Source organism: Coregonus lavaretus (assembly GCF_964263955.1).
Source record: "Coregonus lavaretus genome assembly, contig: HAP1_SCAFFOLD_1460, whole genome shotgun sequence".
NCBI classification, from domain to species: domain Eukaryota; kingdom Metazoa; phylum Chordata; class Actinopteri; order Salmoniformes; family Salmonidae; genus Coregonus; species Coregonus lavaretus.
In genome coordinates this window covers 73,227-98,543 of record NW_028162899.1, presented here as the reverse complement: position 1 = coordinate 98,543, position 25,317 = coordinate 73,227, and the positions used below count along the sequence as shown (strand labels likewise).

Sequence of the window (25,317 nt, the reverse complement as noted above, 5' to 3'; positions counted from 1 at the left end):
AATCTGAAATAATGTATGTGGGGATAGATGAAAAAGTGGACTGTGGATTCCCTTTCAAAAAGGCTGAAGGTTATATAAAGACTTTAGGGGTGGTTTTGGGGGTGGATAAAGAAGGGACGAGAGATGAGACATGGACTGGGGTTTTGAATAAAATAAAACATACTCTATCCTATTGGAAGGCAAGAAAACTGTTCTTGAGGGGGAAGGTGGTGGTGATTAATTCTTTGGTGGCATCCAAATGTATCTATGTTCTAGGTTCGTTGGATATGCCACAATGGGTGTTAAAATAATTCAATGGTTTGGTTACAGATTTCCTATGGGAGGGGAAGGGGACTAGGATTGCAAGGGCAACTCTTATCTCGGATTTAAAGGATGGGGGGTTGAAATTGGTGGATTTGGATGTGAAGAGAAAAGCAATGAGAATAAAAACTGTGCAAAAATACTTATATGGGGAGGTAGATTATGGATGGAAAAGGTTTTTTAAACATTTTTTGTACAGAAGTGGGGGTTGTGAAGAAAGTGGATTATTGATGTCATGGAAGAAGGATATGTTGGAGGGTTTGCCTGAGTTCTATAAAGAGGTGTTCTTGGCATGGGGGGAATTTCTTCCTAAGATTGAGTACACATGTACAAATAAGGACAACATATTTAATCAGCCTGTGTTTTTGAATCCGAAAATAGAGAGTGGTGGGAAGGTGCTGTACAACAAAATGTTCATGAAGGCTGGGTTAATATTGGTAAAAGATTTTCTTTACGAGGTTATACCGGGGTTTTTAAGGGGGCAGGCAATTCTGGATACTGTGTGGGAGGTTGATGATACAGTGGAGAGAAAATTAGTATTGCAGATATACGAAAGAATTAAATTATGCATTCCGGGTGAGTGGATAAAAGTGATAAATGGGGAGGGGGAATATGAGGACTTGTATGTGCTGCCAAGTCTCTATGTGGGTAAAGGATCGGAGAAACAAGTTTTATCAAAAGTTACACAGAAAAGATTGTACAAGTGTATGTTGAAGTCTGTGTGTGTGAGGCCTGCGGCTGAGAGGATGTGGAGAAAAATGTTTATTGATTTGGATGTTTCTTTGATGTGGGAGAATTTGGTTTTGTTTGGGAATAAACGAAATTGTGAGAACATGGATTTTATGATACGGCATAATCGTATATACACAAATATTATTTTACATCAGATAAACCGTGATGTAAGGCGGGAATGTGATGTGTGTATGATGAAGCCAGAGTCTTTGTTGCATTTATTTGTTGAATGTCCAAGTCTGACAGGTTTTTTTAAGGAAGTAAAAATTTTGCTGTGAAGGCACTGGAGAAAAGAGTTTTTAGAAAGTTTTGTATGGGATAGGTTAATATTATTTGGAGTAATGGGGAAATGTTTGGGTGTGAATGTGTACCTGTTGAATATTGTTTTGAGTTTTGTGAGGTATGCAATTTACTGTAGAAGGAATATGAAACATTTTGAAGGGAAAAAGGTGAATGTCTGGGTAATCTTTAAAGCAGGTTTAAGAAAGCAGGTGGAATTAATGTATAATGCAAAACTAGAGAAATTTGAAAGTATGTTTATAAAGGGGAGTACTTTAGTGTCTATGGAGGAGGGAGGAGGGGGAGTTAGGGTTAACTTCTGAAATGGAGTATGTCTAATGTCTATATTAGATTATTTTTTGAAAGAATTATTTTGAATATTTTCTTTGTTTAATTTTTTGATAGGGGGTGGCTTTTACCCTAACCCTAACCCTAACCCTAACCCACTCTCCTCCTATGACTTGATGTCTTCCTCTTAGCAGCCGTAGAGTCGGTTGATCCTCAGGATGTCAGTGGTGGACAGCCCCTGTCTCTGGCCGATGGACACGTTGGGGTCGGGGATGGGGGTGATGGAGTCCTTTCCATTGATGGAGAAGGCTGTTTTTCCATAGTGCATGACAGAGCTGTAGTCATAGGGAGTGTTCAGGTTGTTGGTGTTTTGTTTATCAAAGTTATAGGCCATGCTAGAATCGATATTACTCCAGTTGATCCTGACGTACTGGTCCCGGTCGCTCCTGGTTTGCTCGTGCTGGAAGCCCAGAGCGTGGAGGGTCTCGTGCTGAATGATGCCGAGAAAGATGCAGCCGACGCTGTTAACAGAGACCGTCTGTTTGCCTCCAATTCTCCCGAGAGAGGAGTAGCAGCCGTTCAAACTCTCATAGCTGATGTAGTCATTCTGGTTTCCACGTGGCACAAAGCGAATGCAGGACTTGCTGTGGAACGACTGGACGGCGTCCTTAATCTTCTGTCTGTCGGAGGGAGTGAATCTACTGTCTTCTATTATGTAGGGCACTTCAACATATCCGTTAGAGACTTTGTGCCACAGGCAGCTGTTTCCTCCATGCATGCACTGCATGGCGTTTCTGGTTCTTGGTACCACCAGGTCTCCCTCCATCAGCATCTCATCAGAGCCGTTATTAGCGGTCAGAATTCTCTCAGTGATGTCTACAGCCTCAAAGTGGTCTATCCAGATGGCTGGTCCACTGTGGCCCATTTGGGCCTGAGAGAGGCACAGTACCAGCAGCAGGATGGCTTTGCTCCATCTTCAGGGTGGAGATCCTCTAGATGGCTTCTTGGATCTGGCAGTGGAGATACTCCAGATGGCTTCTTGGATCTGGCAGTGGAGATACTCTAGATGGCTTCTTGGATCTGGCAGTGGAGATACTCCAGATGGCTTCTTGGATCTGGCAGTGGAGATACTCTAGATGGCTTCTTGGATCTGGCAGTGGAGATCCTCTAGATGGCTTCTTGGATCTGGCAGTGGAGATACTCTAGATGGCTTCTTGGATCTGGCAGTGGAGATACTCTAGATGGCTTCTTGGATCTGGCAGTGGAGATACTCTAGATGGCTTCTTGGATCTGGCAGTGGAGATACTCTAGATGGCTTCTTGGATCTGGCAGTGGAGATACTCTAGATGGCTTCTTGGATCTGGCAGTGGAGATCCTCTAGATGGCTTCTTGGATCTGGCAGTGGAGATACTCTAGATGGCTTCTTGGATCTGGCAGTGGAGATACTCTAGATGGCTTCTTGGATCTGGCAGTGGAGATACTCTAGATGGCTTCTTGGATCTGGCAGTGGAGATCCTCTAGATGGCTTCTTGGATCTGGCAGTGGAGATCCTCTAGATGGCTTCTTGGATCTGGCAGTGGAGATCCTCTAGATGGCTTCTTGGATCTGGCAGTGGAGATACTCTAGATGGCTTCTTGGATCTGGCAGTGGAGATCCTCTAGATGGCTTCTTGGATCTGGCAGTGGAGATCCTCTAGATGGCTTCTTGGATCTGGCAGTGGAGATCCTCTAGATGGCTTCTTGGATCTGGCAGTGGAGATACTCTAGATGGCTTCTTGGATCTGGCAGTGGAGATACTCTAGATGGCTTCTTGGATCTGGCAGTGGAGATCCTCTAGATGGCTTCTTGGTTCTGGCAGTGGAGATACTCTAGATGGCTTCTTGGATCTGGCAGTGGAGATACTCTAGATGGCTTCTTGGATCTGGCAGTGGAGATCCTCTAGATGGCTTCTTGGTCCTAGAGATGCTTTGGAGAGGCTCCTTGGCACTGAGTCTTGATGTGTGATTCTGTCTGGTCAGTCCTGGGCTTTTATACAGTCCTCTACAGGTGTGTCTGCAGGAGGGTTAAGGGTTGGGGTCCATGTTGTTAGTTCTAAATAAACTTCTGAAGGGAGGACTCCACCTACAAATGACACAAGGACTCATTTACTAGGCTGGACTCATTTACTAGGCTGGAGTCCATTAGGACTACTGGAAAGACACACACAGAGGGCCGGCTCCAGGCATAAGCAACATAAGCGGTCGCTTAGGGTCCTGGGCGCTAGGGGGGCCCGACCCAAAACATGTAATCATATATACAAACTTTTGAAGGTAGTGTGTGTATATATATATATATATATATATATATATATATATATATATATATATATATATATATATATACAGTGGGGGAAAAAAGTATTTAGTCAGCCACCAATTGTGCAAGTTCTCCCACTTAAAAAGATGAGAGAGGCCTGTAATTTTCATCATAGGTACACGTCAACTATGACAGACAAAATGAGGAAAAAAAATTCAGAAAATCACATTGTAGGATTTTTTATGAATTTATTTGCAAATTATGGTGGAAAATAAGTATTTGGTCAATAACAAAAGTTTCTCAATACTTTGTTATATACCCTTTGTTGGCAATGACACAGGTCAAACGTTTTCTGTAAGTCTTCACAAGGTTTTCACACACTATTTTGGCCCATTCCTCCACGCAGATCTCCTCTAGAGCAGTGATGTTTTGGTGCTGTCGCTGGGCAACACGGACTTTCAACTCCCTCAAATATTTTCTATGGGGTTGAGATCTGGAGACTGGCTAGGCCACTCCAGGACCTTGAAATGCTTCTTACGAAGCCACTCCTTCGTTGCCCGGGCAGTGTGTTTGGGATCATTGTCATGCTGAAAGACCCAGTCACGTTTCATCTTCAATGCCCTTGCTGATGGAAGGAGGTTTTCACTCAAAATCTCACGATACATGGCCCCATTCATTCTTTCCTTTACACGGATCAGTCGTCCTGGTCCCTTTGCAGAAAAACATCCCCAAAGCATGATGTTTCCACCCCCATGCTTCACAGTAAGTATGGTGTTCTTTGGATGCAACTCAGCATTCTTTGTCCTCCAAACACGACGAGTTGAGTTTTTACCAAAAAGTTATATTTTGGTTTCATCTGACCATATGACATTCTCCCAATCCTCTTCTGGATCATCCAAATGCACTCTAGCAAACTTCAGACGGGCCTGGACATGTACTGGCTTAAGCAGGGGGACATGTCTTGCACTGCAGGATTTGAGTCCCTGGCGGCGTAGTGTGTTACTGATGGTAGGCTTTGTTACTTTGGTCCCAGCTCTCTGCAGGTCATTCACTAGGTCCCCCCGTGTGGTTCTGGGATTTTTGCTCACCGTTCTTGTGATCATTTTGACCCCACGGGGTGAGATCTTGCGTGGAGCCCCAGATCGAGGGAGATTATCAGTGGTCTTGTATGTCTTCCATTTCCTAATAATTGCTCCCACAGTTGATTTCTTCAAACCAAGCTGCTTACCTATTGCAGATTCAGTCTTCCCAGCCTGGTGCAGGTCTACAATTTTGTTTCTGGTGTCCTTTGACAGCTCTTTGGTCTTGACCATAGTGGAGTTTGGAGTGTGACTGTTTGAGGTTGTGGACAGGTGTATTTTATACTGATAACAAGTTCAAACAGGTGCCATTAATACAAGTAACGAGTGGAGGACAGAGGAGCCTCTTAAAGAAGAAGTTACAGGTCTGTGAGAGCCAGATATCTTGCTTTTTTGTAGGTGACCAAATACTTATTTTCCACCATAATTTGCAAATATATTCATTAAAAATCCTATAATGTGATTTTCTGGATTTTTTTTTCTCAATTTGTCTGTCATAGTTGACGTGTACCTATGATGAAAATTACAGGCCTCTCTCATCTTTTTAAGTGGGAGAACTTGCACAATTGGTGGCTGACTAAATACTTTTTTCCCCCCACTGTATGTAGGATAGACTATTGCGCAACACCCAACGGTATTCCTATGAATTATTCTGGATATAATGACAACAAATTACATAGCCTAGTGGGCTTATTCACAATATGACCTGGTAATGAAATAACATGACAAATACATTTTGTTTTCCATGTTACACCTGCAATTTTAAACAATACAAGGGGCTTGAAGTAGCCTACTTGAATTTGAATTTGGAGCTCAGAAATTCAAGTACTCAAATAGGTCTACCTTGAAAATCTGACATTTCCTCAATTTGGTGCTTGAAAAGTCATTTTAATTATTGTAGCCAATTTATAAGTTCTCTTGCTGAGATTCAAATGGTGAGATTAATGCTACCACTATTCATGGATTTATTAAGTGTGTCTGCGTCGGCCACATAGGTACAGAGAAATCGCCATGCATGCATCCAATCTATTTAGTCAGGCAATGTCCACATTATTCTCACCTATTTTAGAATGTAATAATATTTGGCATATCAATGCATTGGCAAAGGCATTTTTGTTTTTAATTCTTAGTGGTAATGGCCGACTTTTAACACTTTTTGCATGCTTTTTAGGGTGTGTGGGGTTCTATATTAGACCCTATATGTATAATTATATAAATTGTGACCCACCTCCTGGATTCGGTCCTATGTAGCAACATTGGAAATTGTGTTTTTTACATCGGATAAAAGTAGAGAGCTAGAAAATTGTATATTATACACTGTAGTTGAGGAACAATGGGAAAGTAATTCTGATTTGAAAGTTGATAAACTTGTAACCCCACTTTTGAGAAAATGGTCCGTGAATGTTTTGGTACACCTACTGGGGAGCTGTTCTTTGTGTACACCCATTCAGCATCGTTCACACCCTCTTAAGCCTTAGCCCACCCATCTCTTTAAGGATTCACAGTGTAGTAAACAACCAAAGATTTCAAGACTAAAAGTGGTGAAAGTAGAAGCAAAAAGTAGTAAAAATACATTTGATCTAGTCTGACTTTGGTGCAGGTCATGTTGTTCTTCATATTACCATCTCTGGTAAACACACACTACATCAAATACAATCAAAGTTTATTTGTCACATGCACAGGACACAGAAGGTGTAAACGGTACAGTGAAATGGTTACTTGCATAGTGTCTTTTGTTTAGACATGTAGCTAGCTAGCTAGCTAAACAATGAACCATAATCCCAACTCTAATGCTGTGTTAAAAACAACTGGGAACTCTGAATAAAATTAGCTCAGACTGGGAAAAATCGATTTGAACAGTCATCCAACTTGAATTCCAACTCAGGAACTCTGGCCTCTTTCTAGAGCTACGACTTTCCGACGTGAAGATCACTGACGTCATGATTTGACCTCGTATTTTTCCGACGTCCCAGTTGTTTTGAACGCAGCAATATCTGCACAAACAATAGTACTCAAGTATAAACACCATGGGACCACACAGCTGTCATACCGCTCAGGAAGGAAACGCGTTCTGTCTCCTAGAGATGAACGTACTTTGGTGCGAAAAGTGCGAATCAATCCCAGAGCAACAGGAAAGGACCTTGTGAAGATGCTGGAGGAAACAGCTACAAAAGTCTCCCAGAGCAGCCATGGACAAGGTTCAGAGTAGTTATCTTGGCTCGCTGCAGGAGCTGGGAGATCTACTGAGGAAGAGAGCTGATTCGCTGAAGAGCCTCAAGATCTGACTCACCATCACCCTTCAATCAACATTGTCATACCTAACTATCACTATTATACTGGATCACCCCATCATCTACTCAGGTGAGACCATGGCCAGTATGTTACCAACCATGAAATTATTGATGGCGAATTGATGGTTCAATTCATAAACGGTGCGTACATTCTATAATTTACTCATATTCATTTACATTTTAGTCATTTAGCAGACGCTCTTATCCAGAGCGACTTACAGTTAGTAGGTGCATACATTATTATTATTAAATTTTTTTATACTGGCCCCCCGTGGGAATCGAACCCACAACCTTGGCGTTGCAAACGCCATGCTCTACCAACTGAGCTACATCCCTGCCGGCCATTCCCTCCCCTACCCTGGACGACGCTGGGTCAATTGTGCGCCGCCCCATGGGTCTCCCGGCTGCAGCCGGCTACGACAGAGCCTGGATTCCATCAATATTATGTTATCAAATCAAAATCAAAGTTTATTTGGCATATATACAGGATACAGTGTGGTGTATATGGGAATATGACATTGCATTTTACCATGTACTATTGAAGTAACAATTTGTTTTATGTTTTCCCACACAGTTCTAACAACTCCCACAGACGTGGCCTCGTCCCTCCTGTCCCACTACCAACCAAGCAAGAGTTTCTCCAGGAGTGTAAAGGGCTTGGAAGGAAACTTTTGTTCATACAGAATGGCAGACATTACACTCGTTACAAGTATGTTCCCTTTTCCTGCAGAAACCACTTGAAGTCGGGATGTCCCTCCTACCATTTCATTCGGTCTTTCGTTTATCCATCAACTCCTGGCTGAACTCTACGTCACAGGCTTTTCTAGTGTTAACTATGGAATGCCGTTTGGGTCTTTGCGTGTCAAAAAAAGATACACGTCAAATAACACTATTTGACGAGTCAAATTAGCTTTTAATTTGACACTTCAAATAATACAATTCTATTATAGAATATTGTGTGTTGTGAATTTGCATGTGCAAGCCAAGCGCCACCACTACGATCAGTAGCACTGTCAAAGCTGGACAAAAAAAAAGAAGTCTGCAAACAAGCACACACCGGCCACCAACGATGTGTTTACGTTGGTAATAATGCATTATTTGTTCGACCGAATGGGAAAATGTCTGTGTGAGCATTTGAAATAAGATCAGGATCAAACGCGCAGAATCAGAAATGTTTGCAAATATCTTTGATACAGATGTTATTAGCAACTTCTGGGGTAGCTAGCTAGCTTTAGCTTGGTAACGTTACCTAGCCAGCACCAATGCAACTAATGTTAGCCTGAAAACAATGACCAATAGAAACTGCAGTCATTTTCAATATTCTTAGCAATGATTTAGGAATCCATGTGAGTAAGTATTAGCTAGGTAGCCACTTGAACTTGAAATTTAACTTAAGTTCATGAAAATAACTAGCTAGCCAGCTACTTAACACTGTTGCCCAAAGCTAATGTTATAAGCAGCCAGTAAACTTCATCTGGCTGGTGAGGCTTGTCACCGGCAGTGTTGCCAACTCCTCAGTAAGGAAAGTAGCTATTGGCTGTCCTAAAAGTCGCTAAATGACGTCATCACCTAATTTGCATGATTGGCCATGTGCATGTAATTGTGATGGACGCTGTAGGAGAGACGAATAACGTTGTGGGAGAGACAAAAAGTGAGTAAACAGCTGCGCGAGGACTGGGCCGCCAGTGAGTGCTTTGGGACGGGGGTGGGGCCCGCAGCACCCGCTGCTCGTTGAGAAGAGTAAGAACGATACGTGCTTTCATGTCAGAGTCTCCAATAATACCAGAAAAAGTTGCTAGATTTGACGCTAGTCGCTTTATTTAAAATGTGTCGCTAGATGGGTCTGAATACTGGCTAAATATAGTGACAAAGTCGCTAAGTTGGCAACACTGGTCACCGGCAGTATTGCCAACTCCTCAGTAAGGAAAGTAGCTATTGGTGGTCCTAAAAGTCGCTAAATGCCGTCATCATCTAATTTGCATAATTGGCCATGTGCATGTAATTGTGATGGACGCTGTAGGAGAGAGGAATAACGTCGTGGGAGAGACAAAAAGTCAGTAAAAAACACCCTAAATATGTTTTGAACTACAAATTAACTTTCTTCTGTCGATTCTTGTTTTTTTTTATGTCACAATTCCAACCCTCCTCCTTTATCCGGGCTTGGGACCGGAAAAAGTGACCCAAAATACACACTCTGGCGGAGTTACTTAGTTTTTTATTTTATTTTGTTTTTTAGTTTAGTTTGGTTTGGTTTTTAACCTTATGGTCCACTTAGGCAAGTGATCTGAAAACACTTATTTTGGAAGGTGGATTTTTTTAGTATTTATAGCCACAGTTATTAATTGTACTGCGCAAGAAGTCCAAGATGCTGGACATCATTATATCTGCAGCTGAGAAGTTTTTGGGCCTCCAAGACTTCACGGCAGAAGCCCTGCAAGGTCTACTGTTGCCAGAAAATGTTCCGCCCTCACAGGATCCTTCTGAGCCTGTGAATGGACCTGATTAGAACAGACAAGCTGATTTAGTTCAATTTTAATTTAGTTATTGATAGTTTGTATGATTTTTTAGAAATACTGTTTACACTGAACAACCATATAAACGCAACATGTCAAGTGTTGGTCCCATGTTTCTTGAGGTGAAATAAAAGATCCCAGAAATGTTCCAGACACAAACTTATTTCTAAAATGTTGTGCACAAATTTGTTTACATCCCTGTTAGTGAGCATTTCTCCTTTGCCAAGATAATCCATCCACCTGACAGGTGTGGCATATCATGAAGCTGATTAAATAGCATGATCATCATTACACAGGTGCACCTTGTGCTGGGGACAAGAGTAGCTGAGGAGGTGCTTGGCAGCATCTAATGGGGTTCCCTAACAAATACAAAAATGCCACTCTAAAATGTGCAGTTTTTTCACACAACACAATGCCACAGATGTCTCAAGTTTTGAGGGAGCATGCAATTGGCATGCTGACTGCAGGAATGTCCACCAGAGCTGTTGCCAGAGAATGTTAGGTTAATTTCTCAACCATTAGCTGCCTCCAATGTTGTTTTAGAGAATTTTGCAGTATGCCCATCCAGCCTCACAGCTGCTGACCACCGTGTATGGTGTTGTGTGGGTGTGCGGTTTGCTGATGTCAATGTTGTGAACAGAGTGCCCCATGGTGGTTATGGAATGGGATGGCATAAGCTACAGACAACTAACACGATTGCTTTTTATCGATGGCAGTTTGAATGCACAGAGATGCAATGACAAGATCCTGAGGCCCATTGTCCTGCCATTAATCCACCTCCATCACCTCGTGTTTCAGCATGTCGCAAGGATCTGTACACAATTGAACATCCTGAAAATGTCCCAATTCTTCCATGGCCTGCATACTCACAAGACATGTCACCCTTTGAGCATGTTTGGGATGGTCTGGATTGACGTGTACCACAGCTTGTTCCAGTTCCCACAAATATCCAGGAATTTTGCACAGCCATTGAAGAGGAGTGGGACAACATTCCACAGGCCACAATCAACAGCCTGATTAACTTTATGCAAAGGAGAAGTGTCCCGGAGGAGGCAGCAGCAGCTACCCACTTCTCCAGTGCTTCATTTGTAAATTGGGCGGTGCCGGAACCAAAAGTGAGCCCGAGAGGGGGGTGACCTGGGGGGCTCTGAGGTACCAGAACGGATAAAAACATCCTTTATAACAAAGCATTGCATGCATTATCAATGGCTTTCGCGTACGGGCATAGAGCAGTGGTGTGGAGCCGCTTGCAGAAGTTACACACATGGAGTACATTTTTTGTAGCCTAGAGTCCGTGAAAAATGTGTTATTTTTATAAATGGATTTCATGCAATTCTACATCATTTTAGATGACGAGCCTTTTGAAAAATACTTTTTGATTTGCACTTTTCGCACTAAAGTACGTTCATCTCTAGGAGACAGAACGCGTCTCCTTCCTGAGCGGTATGATGGCTGTGTGGTCCCATGGTGTATATACTTGCGTATTATTGTTTGTACAGATGAACGTGGTACCTTCAGGCGTTTGGAAATTGCTCCCAAGGATGAACCAGACTTGTAGAGGTCTACCATTTTTCTTCCGAGGTCTTGGCTGATTTCTTTTGATTTTCCCATGATGTCAAGCAAAGAGGCACTGAGTTTGAAGGAAGGTCTTGAAATACATCCACAGGTACACCTCCAATTGACTCAAATGATGTCAATTAGCTTATCAGAAGCTTCTAAAGCATTACATACTTTTCTGGAATTTTCCAAGTTGTTTAAAGGAGAGAGATAGCAGGAGAGTTGGCTAGAGACGGCATGCTCAAGAGTTTTGAAAAGAAAAGAAAGAAGGGATACTGGTCTGTAGTTGTTGACATCGGAGGGATCGAGTGTAGGTTTTTTGAGGAGGGGTGCAACTCTCGCTCTCTTGAAGACGGAAGGGACATGGCCAGCGGTCAAGGATGAGTTGATGAGCGAGGTGAGGTAAGGGAGAAGGTCTCCGGAAATGGTCTGGAGAAGAGAGGAGGGGATAGGGTCAAGCGGGCAGGTTGCAAGATTTCATCTGGAGAGAGAGGGGAGAAAGAAGTCAAAGCATAGGGTAGGTTTAGTGTGATTAGGACTAGTGGTGTCATTTGACTTAATAAATGAGGATTAGATGTCGTCAACCTTCTTTTCAAAATGGTTGACGAAGTCATCCACAGAGAGGGAGAAGGGAGGGGGAGGAGGAGGAGAATTAAGCAGGGAGGAGAAGGTGGCAAAGAGCTTCCTAGGGTTAGAGGCAGAGGCTTGAAATTTAGAGTGGTAGAAAGTGGCTTTAGCATCGGAAACAGAGGAAGAGACTGTAGAGCGTAGGGAGTGAAAAGATGACAGGTCCGCAGGGAGTCTACTTTTCCTCCATTTCCGCTCGGCTGCCCGGAGCCCTCTTCTGTGAGCTCGCAATGAGTCGTCAAGCCACGGAGCAGGAGGGGAGAACCGAGCCGGCTGGGAGGATAGGGGACATAGAGAGTCAAAAGATGCAGAAAGGGAGGAGAGGAGGGTTGAGGAGGCAGAATCAGGAGATCGGAGGGAGAAGGATTTAGCAGCGGGAAGAGATGATAGGATGGAAGAGGAGAGAGTAGCGGGAGAGAGAGAGCGAAGGTTGCGACAGCACATTACCATCTGAGTAGGGGCAGAGTGAGTAGTGTTGGAGGAGAGCGAGAGAGAAAAGGATACAGTGTAGTGGTCGGAGACTTGGAGGGGAGTTGCAGTGAGGTTAGTAGAAGAACAGCATCTAGTAAAGATGAGGTCAAGCGTATTGCCTGCCTTGTGAGTAGGGGGGGACGGTGAGAGGGTGAGGTCAAAAGAGGAAAGGAGTGGAAAGAAGGAGGCAGAGAGAAATGAGTCAAAGGCAGACGTAGGGAGGTTAAAGTCACCCAGAACTGTGAGTGGTGAGCCATCCTCAGGAAAGGAACTTATCAAGGCGTCAAGCTCATTGATGAACTCTCCAAGGGAACCTGGAGGGCGATAAATGACAAGGATGTTAAGCTTGAATGGGCTAGTGACTGTGACAGCATGGAATTCAAATGAGGAGATGGGTCAGGGGAAAAAGAGAGAATGTCCACTTGGGAGGGATGAGGATTCCTGTGCCACCGCGGCGCTGACCAGATGCTCTCGGGGTATGCGAGAACACATGATCAGACGAGGAAAGAGCAGTAGGAGTAGCAGTGTTTTCTGTGGTAATCCATGTTTCCGTCAGCGCCAAGAAGTCGAGGGACTGGAGGGTAGCATAGGCTGAGATGAACTCTGCCTTGTTGGCCGCAGAACGGCAGTTCCAGAGGCTGCCGGAGACCTGGAACTCCACGTGGGTCGTGCCAGGGACCACCAGATTAGAGTGGCAGCAGCCACGCGGTGTGAAGCGTTTGTATGGCCTATGCAGAGAGGAGAGAACAGGGATAGACAGACACATAGTTGACAGGCTACAGAAAAGGCTACAATAATGCAAATGATATCGGAATGAAATTAACTAAACATTACATTTACATTTACATTTTAGTCATTTAGCAGACGCTCTTATCCAGAGCGACTTACAGGAGCAATTAGGGTTAAGTGCCTTGCTCAAGGGCACATTTACGTCATTTAGCAGACGCTCTTAAACAGAGCGACTCACAAATTGGTGCATTCACCCTATAGGCAGTGGGATAACCACTTTACAATTTTTTTTTTTTGGGGGGGGGGGTAGAAGGATTACTTTATCCTATCCCAGGTATTCCTTAAAGAGGTGGGGTTTCAAATGTCTCCGGAAGGTGGTGAGTGACTCCGCTGTCCTGGCGTCGTGAGGGAGCTTGTTCCACCATTGGGGTGCCAGAGCAGCGAACAGTTTTGACTGGGCTGAGCGGGAACTATGCTTCCGCAGAGGAAGGGGAGCCAGCAGGCCAGAGGTGGATGAACGCAATGCCCTCGTTTGGGTGTAGGGACTGATCAAAGCCTGAAGGTACAGAGGTGCCGTTCCCCTCACTGCTCCATAGGCAAGCACCATGGTCTTGTAGCGGATGCGAGCTTCAACTGGAAGCCAGTGGAGTGTGTGGAGGAGGGGGGTGACGTGAGAAAACTTGGGAAGGTTGAACACCAGACGGGCTGCGGCATTCATCTGGGACATCTGGGAAACATCTGGGAAACATCTGGGAAAGCGAGAGAGCGGGGCCTCCCTCACTTACGTTTCACTGAAACACTCAAATATAACTCTCCCAACTTCCACTTTAGAAATTATAATTGTTGTAAACTACAGTGGTTCAATGTTTTCTAGGAATAGACTCTAACTTAGTTTATTCAGCTAGCTAACTTGGTACAGTATTCTTCCGTGAAAACCACCCAGGCACCGTATCCTATGACGCCATAGCTAACTAGCATGCTAGTTTCCAATAACACTGTTTAGCACCAATACTCGGTTACAACAAACTACCAATAGTGTGTTAACACGCTAAATGCTAAACACTGTTTGTGAGCATGACTGGGCATGGGGCAGGTCAATGGCCAGTGATCTTGACCCTTGACCTTGACGGTATGGCCAAGGCTCCCCTGGGAGTCCTCAATCGATTGGAGGTCAACAAACAGACATCGTGAAGGCAACCACCCAAAGGTCAAGGGTCACATTCTACAACCCCTATGAACAGAAATACAGATCATACAGGTTGATGAGTGTGCTCCAAGGGAGCTCCAGGTAGTTAAGGTTTCATTTCCCATGACTGCTCTTGCTATTACAGTTCCCCTAGCCTGTACATAATCCCATTCATATCTGGTAGTGTAATAGTACAATCAATATAATTCATATGTTGAAGCATAAAAATGAATACAATCTAAAATATTAATATCAGTCTAAAGACATTTGATAGCAAGCTAATTATTTTGAATCAAATAAATATTAATATTATGGAAAGATTATCAATATATCATCCAAAGATGATCAAGAACATGTGAACTCAACAAGGCCTATGCGTAACAGCAATTGCGCTGTGTTCCACACACTCCTTTAACTGTTAGAAATACATTTGCATGTTTTATTTTTGCCAGAAATCACAGCGTGTGTGTGTGTGTGTGTTTCACACAGCCTCCCCTGTTAACGATGGCAGCACCTGACTGATTCCAGGCTGGGGTTCTGATCTTTCCTCTTTTAAGCAGCGACACACTGAGTTACAGACATTCAGGCAGAGAAACCCTTTCTAGAAGTGAAGTCTCTCTTCATAGATGATCTAATATTTCCAGGGGCAGTGAAGTGTCACTCTCTCTCTCTCTCTCTGTCTCTCTCTCTCTCTCTCTCTCTCTCTCTCTCTCTCATTTGTCTTTATTCTTCTGAGCGACAGCTACAAACAGGCATCATCTCGTCGGGTTATCAAGCCACGCTTCTTCCCTTCAGTTCGGGGATGCGATCCACACTACTTATGAGACACTTGTCCCGATTTGAACCTTGTCGCCTTTCAAATATGACGGCCGCTGTGATCAAAGTCACCTCTCCCCGCCTCTTTAAAACAGCAGAACACTCTGAGAAACAAAAGATGCGGTGGCGCGTTGAGAAAATAGGCTTTTGGTGTCTCGTCGTCGTACTAATTAAACTTTTTGAAGGGGAAAGAACAGCAGAAGCTCAGCAAACAAGTTTCACTCAGCAGGACATATAGACCTGTAGACGCTGAGGTCACTACAGAGAAATTAGGATGTATCAGCTAATGTCCACCCACTCTACCACCACCATCACTATCTCAATCTCTCTGACATGCATTTTATACTGTTTATTTCACTTTTGTTTATTATCTATTTCACTTGCTTTGGGCATGGAAACATGTTTCCCATGCCAATAAAGCCTTTGAATTGAAAGAGAGAGAGAGAGAGAGAGAGAGAGAGAGAGAGAGAGAGAGAGAGAGAGAGAGAGAGAGAGAGAGAGAGAGAGAGAGAGAGAGAGAGAGAGAGAGAGAGAGAGAGAGAGAGAGAGAGAGAGAGAGAGAGAGAGAGAGAGAGAGAGAGAGAGAGAGAGAGAGAGAGAGAGAGAGAGAGAGAGAGAGAGAGAGAGAGGGTGTTAGAGGAGGGAGGAGCTTCAACTAAGGAAGACAGATCATTTCAGAAACACCCTGCTGTCAAACGAGTAGCTGACAGACAAGCTGTTGTGGACCTGTGCTAGCTGGTAGTATAGTCAAGTAACTTTAACAGTATAGTAATGAAGATACTCTATGTTATCTCCTGCTGTCTCCTCTCAGGTGAGTTCTGTCTGTCTGCCTGTCTGCCTTCCTGTCTGTCTGTATCAGTTTCTATACTACTGTCTGGATCATATAGTACAGAAGGTATAAGATATGTATTTGTCTGTAAGGAGCAAGAAAGATTTACAGTTCTGAGTAGGGTTGAAGTAAGATTTGTGCAGGGTTAAAGTAAGAAAGGCAGGGTTAAAGGAAGATGTGTTAAAGTATGATTTGCACGGTTAAAGTATGATTTGTAGATGGTTTAAGTAAGATTTGTGCTTGGTTAAAGTATGATTTCTGCAGGGTTAAAGTAAGATTTATGCGGGGTTAAAGTAAGATTTTAGCAGGTTAATGTATATCTCACAGGTCATCAGTTGTGACTGTACTGCGTGTTTCTGTTTGACAGCTCTGTGTGTTGTGGAGTCAGCTGTCATTAATGTGAAGGATGTGGTGGGAGGACAAGTCACTGTGGGCTGCTCATTCACATTGGCAGGGAACACCATCAAACGCTTCTGCAAGGGGACATGTTCTGATGAAGACATTCTGGTTCAAACTAATGGGAGAAAGAATGTATCTCAAGGTAGATACAGTATAGAAGACAACAGAGATGGAGTCTTCTATGTGACCATCAAGAACCTGAAGATGTCAGACTCTGGGACCTACTGGTGTGGAGTGGACAGATTTATAAAGGACACATACCAAGAGGTGCATCTCATAGTTACAGATGGTAAGTTAACAAGAGTTAACACTCTGTGGTATTTCACCCTGTAGATATGGGAGTTTATCAAAATTGGATTTGTTTTCGAAGTCTTTGTGGGTGTGTGTAATCTGAGGGAAACATGTGTCTCTGTCATAATGTGAGGTGTAGGTGGGGTTGAAGTCAGGCGCAGGACACCGAGGCTTAGTCCAAAATGTTTACTAAAGTCCAAAAATTGAACAAAGTACAAACACTATGCACGGCCACAAAACAAACAAGGTGGCGACTAAGCGCAATTACGCACACACAAGCGTAATTAAAAAAATACACAAAACACGACACGAAACACAAGACGACTGGCGAAAACAACACACAACTAATCCATACAAACACAGGGAACTTATAGGACAAGTAATCAACGCAAACCAGACACAGGTGCAACGGACAGACAAAAGCAATCGCACATGAAACATCCAACGGTGGCAGCTAGTACTCCGGGGACGGCGAACGCCTTTGCCTGCCCGAACCAGGAGGAGGAGCAGTCTCGGCCGAAACCGTGACAGTCTCTAATATGGTCATACATTTGGCAGGAGGTTAGGAAGTGCAGCTCAGTTTCATCCTCATTTTGTGGGCAGTGTGCACATAGCCTGTCTTCTCTTGAGAGCCAGGTCTGGCTATGGTGTCCTTTCTCAATAGCAAGGCTACAGTGGTTCCTCATTTATATGTTGCGTCATAAATCAGTATAGCGTGCTGTTCTAATTCTACTTTGCATGCATTATTTGGTGTTTTATGTTGTACACAGAGGATGTTTTTGCAAAATTCTGCATGCAGAGTCTCAATGTGTTGTTTGTCCCATTTTGTGAATTCTTGGTTGGTGAGCGGACCCCAGACCTCACAACCATAAAGGTGAGATTAGTAGAAGAACAGCATCTAGTAAAGATGAGGTCAAGCGCATTGCCTGCCTTGTGAGTAGGGGGGGACGGTGTGAGGGTGAGGTCAAAAGAGGAAAGGAGTGGAAAGAAGGAGGCAGAGAGAAATGAGTCAAAGGCAGACGTAGGGAGGTTAAAGACACCTAGAACTGTGAAGATTTTTTCTTCAACGAGGCGGTCGTGATGGATATCCTACAGACACCCGACAAGGCCCAGATCCCCGTCATTCGCGTGAGGAAGAGACGGAGATATCGCGGACGCAGATCCAGGTGCCTTGTAAGGATCCGACGGCGAGCGAGTAAACTGCCTCTCCCATCAATCCTATTAGCCAACGTTCAAGCTTTTGAGAATAAAATGGACGATTTAAGATTACGGTTATCCTACCAACGAGACATTAAAAACTGTAATATCTTATGTTTCACGGAGTCGTGGCTGAAAGACAACAATGATAACATTCAGCTAGCAGGCTATACGCTACATCGGCAGGACAGAACGTCTGACTCTGGTAAGACAAGGGGTGGCGGTCTCTGTATATTTGTAAACAACAGCTGGTGCACAAAATCAAATACTAAGGAAGTCTCGAGGTTTTGCTCGCCTGAGGTAGAGTATCTTATGATAAGCTGTAGACCACACTATTTACCAAGAGAGTTTTCATCTATATTTTTCATAGCTGTCTATTTACCACCACAAACCAATGCTGGCATTAAGATTGCACTGAATTAGTTGTACAAGGCCATTAATCAACAGGAAAACGCTCATCCAGATGCAGCGCTCCTAGTGGCCGGGGACTTTAATGCAGGGAAACTTAAATCCGTTCTACCTAATTTCTACCAGCATGTTAAATGTGCAAGCAGAGGGAAAAAAACTCTAGACCACCTTTACTCCACACACAGAGACGCATACAAAGCTCTCCAAGAATCCCAGAAAAGTGCTAAAAATAGCCCACATTAAAATATGTAGCCTAAGAAACAAGGTTCATGAAATCGATAACTTGCTAGTAACAGATAACATTCATATACTGACTATCTCTGAAACTCACTTAGATGATACAGTGGTAGCAATACATGGTTTCAACATCTTCAGAAAAGACAGGAATTCCAATGGTGGAGGTGTTGCCATTTATGTTCAGATTCATGTTCCTGTAAAGCTTAGAGAGGATATCATGTCAAATGCTGTTGAAGTAATATGGCTACAGATTCACCTGCCTCACCTAAAGCCCATTCTTGTGGGAAGCTGCTGTAGACCACCAAGTGCTAACAGTCAGTATCTGGATGATTTGTGTGAAATGCTTGATAATGTATGTGATATCAACAGAGAGGTACATTTTCTGGGAGACTTAAATATTGACTGGCTTTCATCAAGCTGTCCACTTTAGAAAAAGCTTCAAACTCTAACCAGTACCTGCAACCTGGTTCAGGTTATCAGTCAACCTACCAGGGTATTCACAAACAGCCCTAAATAAGATCTGGTGCAACCAATTCTTCAAATGGCAAACCTGATCATCTTTCAAAGAAACTTGAAACTGCATGGTTTCAGTTTGTCGGCTTCAAATGTATTCCTTTTGTTACTCATTCCAATTCAGCAGTTTTCACTACCACTTTAACAAAACGTTTAAAATGTTGCTAAATATCCCCTCACAAAACCCTGTTGTTGCTAGGTTGCGTGCTGGTCCCATAACACATTAGATGAATGTTGGATGAATGTAAAATGGATATTGGTTGGGTGTATAATAGAGTTACTGTCAGAAATCAATGTGTAGTATTTTATTACTGCAATGGATATGTATTTATAGATATAAAGATCGGTTTCAAAATAAGATTATCTTCCTCAGCCTACTCCATGTGACCTTGAAGTCAGCATCAAGAGATCAGGATGGTAAGAGACAGCATAAACAGATCAGCATGGTAAGAGACAGCATCTAGAGATCAGGACGGTAAGAGACAGCATCTAGATATCAAGACAGTAAGAGACAGCATCTAGAGATCAGGACGGTAAGAGACAGCATCTAGAGATCAGGACGGTAAGACACAGCATCAAGAGATCAGGACGGTAAGAGACAGCATCTAGAGATCATGACGGTAAGAGACAGCATCAAGAGATCAGGACATAAGAGACAGCATCAGGAGATCAGGATGGTAAGAGACAGCATCACGAGATCAGGACGGTAAGAGACAGCATCAAGAGATCAGGACAGTAAGAGACAGCATCTAGAGATCAGGACGGTAAGAGACAGCATCAACAGATCAGGACGGTAAGAGACAGCATCTAGAGGTCAGGACGGTAAGAGACAGCATCTAGAGATCAAGACGGTAAAAGACAGCATCAACAGATCAGGACGGTAAGAGACAGCATCTAGACATCAGGACGGTAAGAGACAGCATCTAGAGATCAGGATGGTAAGAGACCTCATATAGAGAGCAGGACAGTGAGAGACAGCATCAAGAGATCAGGACGGTAAGAGACAGCATCAACAGATCAGGACGGTAAGAGACAGCATCTAGACATCAGGACGGTAAGAGACAGCATCTAGAGATCAGGATGGTAAGAGACCTCATCTAGAGAGCAGGACAGTGAGAGACAGCATCAAGAGATCAGGACGGTAAGAGACAGCATCAACAGATCAGGACGGTAAGAGACAGCATCTAGACATCAGGACGGTAAGAGACAGCATCAAGAGATCAGGACGGTAAGAGACAGCATCAACAGATCAGGATGGTAAGAGACAGCATCTAGAGATAAGAACGGTAAGAGACAGCATCTAGAGATCAAGGCGGTAAGAGACAGCATCAACAGATCAGGATGGTAAGAGACAGCATCTAGCGATCAGGACAGTAAGAGACAGCATCTAGAGATCAAGGCGGTAAGAGACAGCATCAACAGATCAGGATGGTAAGAGACAGCATCAACAGATCAGGACGGTAAGAGACAGCATCAGTAGATCAGAACGCTAGCTCTGCTGACGGGGCGAGAACCAGTAAGTCGTCTAGGTAGGCTAGTAGCCTTATTCCCTGACGAAGCAACGGTTCTATTGCCGCCTCCACACATTTGGAAAACGTGCGAGGTGCCAGGGCGTACCTGAATGGCATCCTCGCGAACTCGTACGCCACCCCTTGAAAGGCGAAACGCAGAAACTTCCTGTGACGCGGCTGCACCGGCACATGAAAGACGCGCCCTTTATGTCTATGCTTGTACAAAAGTCTCCCGTCTGGACACATTCCAGTATACGTTTTGTCGATAGCATTCGGAAGGGCCGTTTGGCTACGCTCTCGTTGAGAACGCGTAGATCCAATATTGGCCTCATTCCCCCCGTCTTTTTGGGCACCAGGAAAATAGGGCGAATATAACCCCCTGTTCCTTTGCTCCCGGGGAACTACTGTGACCAAAAGTTCCGTAATCTCTGTAACGAGAGCGGCGACTTTTTCCGGCGTTTTCATCACGGTCCGATGAAATTGGATGGCATAACCCTTCTCCAGCGTCTGGTCTACCCAGCGGGAGAGGGTACAGCTTCGTCGCCACTCCCAATAATGCTGAGAAAACGGAAGAGCGCGAAGCTGTGGTGCATTCAGTAGGAAGGACCTGACATTCAATACCGACTTGCACACTCTTGCCTGCATCTAGCTTATCTAGGGTGTAATCATTAGTCCAACGAGAGTTTAAATTGGACAAATTCAGGTATTTTTATCCCTGTTTCGTTTGCTTCCGTTTAACATTTTTCAACAGAATCGGCGGAATGAATTCACCCCTCATCACGTGTAAACACAGTCAGTGTTGCCATGTTCGCGGTTTTCCTGTGAAATTGGGCTACTTTGAAAACAATGTTGCGGGTGAAAATGTATTGGTTGCGGGTTGCGGGTTTGTGTAGCCTACCTGGAGCTGGCAAATCAACGTAATAAATAGCCTATAACTTCTGTTTATTGTTGTAGCCTTGTGTTATTATGAACACATTAGATTGGCGGTAACAGTAGTCAGATTAGGCTACAGGTAAAACAAATTCAAAAAAATAAACACTGGCTGTTGTTGACAAGCATATTCAGTTCAAATACAGTGGGGAAAAAACGTTTTTAGTCAGCCACCAATTGTGCATGTTCTCCCACTGAAAAAGATGAGAGAGGCCTGTAATTTTCATCATAGGTACACGTCAACTATGACAGACAAAATGAGGAGTCTGTAAGTCTTCACAAGGTTTTCACACACTGTTGCTGGTATTTTGGCCCATTCCTCCATGCAGATCTCCTCTAGAGCAGTGATGTTTTGGGGCTGTCGCTGGGCAACACGGACTTTCAACTCCCTCCAAAGAATTTCTATGGGGTTGAGATCTGGAGACTGGCTAGGCCACTCCAGGACCTTGAAATGCTTCTTACGGCTTTAAGGAGTAACCGTCAAGCCAATTGTGCCTCTCTGACCACTTCACAACATCAGACAGTTCTGGGGTTCAAATTGTATTTGTTTACTTTCAAATACTTTGAGTGTTTGGGTGAGATGGGTGAGGTTTGCACTTTTGGGACTATAACATTGGTTCCATTGCACCAGGCAAGCTTAATAAGTAGGCAAGCATAGTTTACGTTTTTGATATATGGCAGTACAAGCACGTCCCATGGTTCTGGAATACAGAATCATTTCAGAATCATTGAAATTACACTGACAGACAGCAACACAAGGACCCCTATGGGTTTAGAAGGATGGGAAGTACACGGAAGCAATTGTCACTGTTTACTGCCTCCAACTAGTTATTTTTTGTGAAATAATTCTGTTTATTATTCAATAACAAAGGAGAAACAACAAAGAACAACAGCAACAAAGTGAAATGTTCAACTGAGCTACATATTCGTCGCCAAACCCACTGGCTCCAGGTCATCTATAAATCACTGCTAGGCAAATCCCCGCCTTATCGTAGCTCTTTGGTCAACATAGCAACACCCACCCGTAGTCTGCGCTCCAGCAGGTATATCTCACTGGTCATGCCCAAAGCCAACACCTCCTTTGGCCGCCATTCCTTCCAGTTCTCTGCTGCCAATAACTGGAACGAACTGCAAAAATCTCTGAAGCTGGAGACTCTTATCTCCCTCACTAACTTTAAGCATCAGTTGTCAGAGCAGCTTACTGATCACTGCACCTGTACACAGCCCAATCTGTAATTAGCCCACCCAACTACCTCATCCCCATATTGTTATATATTTTGCTCATTTGCACCCCCGTATCTCTATTTGCACATCATTTTATGCACATCTATCACTCCAGTGTTAATACTAAATTGTAATTATTTTGCACTATGGCCTATTTATTGCCTTACCTCCATAACTTATTACATTTGTAAACACTGTATATAGATTTTCTATTGTGTTATTGACTTTTGGGGTGTTTTGTTTACCCCATATGTAACTCTGTGTTGTTGTTGTTTTTATCGCACTGCTTTGCTTTATCTTGGCCAGGTCGCAGTTGTAAATGAGAACTTGTTCTCAACTGGCCTACCTGGTTAAATAATGGTGAAAAAAAAAAATATATATATATACATATAAACAAACTCAACCTCATCACACTACTCAACCTCCCCATTGACTCATTTAGCCTACTTGGGGAACAGTGCATACAGTGCAATGAAATAGATGCATAATACACGATTCAAAGGTATTTTCCAGATTTCTTACCACTTTCTTTCCCTCTGGCCTCCATTGGTTTAGTCACCGTAATGCTTTAGTCACCGTAATGCTTTAGTCACCGTAATGCTTTAGTCAACGCAATGCTTTAGTCACCGTAATTCTTTAGTCACCGTAATGCTTTAGTCACCGTAATGCTGCCATCCTACAAGGGGTTTTCCCACTGGCTATAAGGTGAATGCACCAATTTGTAAGTCGCTCTGGATAAGAGCGTCTGCTAAATGACGTAAATGTAAATGTAAAACCCCTTTAGTCTTTAGTCACAAGCCTCTAGGAATTAGCCTCAATCCACTGGATTCATTGTATTCTAAATTACTCTGTATAAAAGTGTATGCTAAGTAGCATACCTCTCCTCTCCACTCTTTTGCACTTTAATGTAGAACAAGCAACCATATACATTTTAAATGACCCAGGTTGAGGTGACCAGGGTCCTCTGTGAGATTGGGGAAGAGGTGGAGAGAGGAGTACAGGATGCATTGGTATGCAGCGCAAGTGTGGCGTACATGACAATGTCAAAGTCAACGTCAACACATTTAAATGAGAGAGATAGAGAAAAGGGTTCGGCAGCTCGCTGACAAATGGGACAATAAACTAAGTCTATTTATTAATAAGTAATGTGACATGAGCCCTGACCTCTCGTGATCCTCATTGCTGCTGTTGTCATGATCTGAGTCGCTGTCCCCCTCTGCCCCAGCTTCCTGTGAAGGCCCTGCCTCTTCCTCCTCTGGCTGGGACGTCACAGGCTCCTCTTGGGCCTTTCCCTTCTTCCCCTTGGCTGGAGACACAATAGATATCATCCTGACTAACTTACCCTCTAAATACACCTCAGCTGTCTTCAACCAGGATCTCAGCGATCACTGCCTTATTGCCTGCGTCCGTAACGGGTCCGTGGTCAAACGACCACCCCTCATCACTGTCAAACGCTCCCTAAAACACTTTAGCGAGCAGGCCTCCCTAATTGACCTGGCCCAGGTATCCTGGATGGATATAGATCTCATTCCGTCAGTAGAGGATGCCTGGTTGTTCCTTAAAAGTAATTTCCTCTCAATCTTAAATAAACATGCCCCATTCAAAAAATACAGAACTAAGAACAGATATAGCCCCTGGTTCTCCTCAGACTTGACTGCCCTTGACCAGCACAAAAACATCCTGTGGCGTACTGCATTAGCATCAAATAGCCCCCGCGATATGCAACTTTTCAGGGAAGTTAGGAACCAATATACACAAGCAGTCAGGAAAGCAAAGGCTAACTTTTTCAAACAGAAATTTGCATCCTGTAGCACTAACTCCAAAAAGTTTTGGGACACTGTAAAGTCCATGGAGAATAAGAGCACTTCCTCCCAGCTGCCCACTGCACTGAGGCTAGGAAACACTATCACCACCGATAAATCTACAATAATCGAGAATTTCAACAAGCATTTTGCTACGGCTGGCCATGCTTTCCACCTGGCTACCACTACCCCGGCCACCAACTCTGCACCCTCCGCTGCAACTTGCCCATGCCCCCCCGCTTCTCCTTAACACAAATTCAGACAGCTGATGTTCTGAAAGAGCTGCAAAATCTGGACCCCTACAAATCAGCTGGGCTAGACAATCTGGACCCTTTCTTTCTAAAACTAGCCGCCGAAATTGTTGCAACCCCTATTACTAGTCTGTTCAACCTCTCTTTCGTAACGTCTGAGATCCCCAGAGATTAGAAAGCTGCCGCGGTCATCCCCCTCTTCAAAGGGGGTGACACTCTAGATCCAAACTGCTACAGACCTATATCCATCCTGCCCTGCCTTTCAAAAGTATTTGAAAGCCAAGTTAACAAACAGATCACCGACCATTTTGAATACCACCGTACCTTCTCCGCTATGCAATCCGGTTTCCGAGCTGGTCATGGGTGCACTTCAGCCACGCTCAAGGTCCTAAACGATATTATAACCGCGATTGATAATAGACAGTACTGTGCAGCCGTCTTCATCGACCTGGCCAAGGCTTTCGACCCTGTCAACCACCGCATTCTTATTGGCAGACTAAATAGCCTTGGTTTCTCAAATGACTGCCTCGCCTGGTTCACCAACTACTTCTCAGATAGAGTTC

At 43.9% G+C, this 25,317-nt stretch overlaps 1 protein-coding gene across 1 annotated transcript; it reads right to left on the bottom strand.

Moving 5' to 3' along the window:
* Nucleotides 1–1,786: 1,786 nt before the first annotated feature.
* Nucleotides 1,787–24,029, bottom strand: LOC311118712 (hatching enzyme 1.2-like; the record flags this gene model as incomplete). The annotated part of the gene is made up of 2 exons (XM_084193496.1): nucleotides 1,787–2,573; nucleotides 23,866–24,029. The coding sequence occupies 2 exons, from the start codon at nucleotides 24,027–24,029 to the stop codon at nucleotides 1,787–1,789; spliced, it is 951 nt and encodes a 316-aa protein (XP_084049622.1).
* Nucleotides 24,030–25,317: the final 1,288 nt, after the last annotated feature.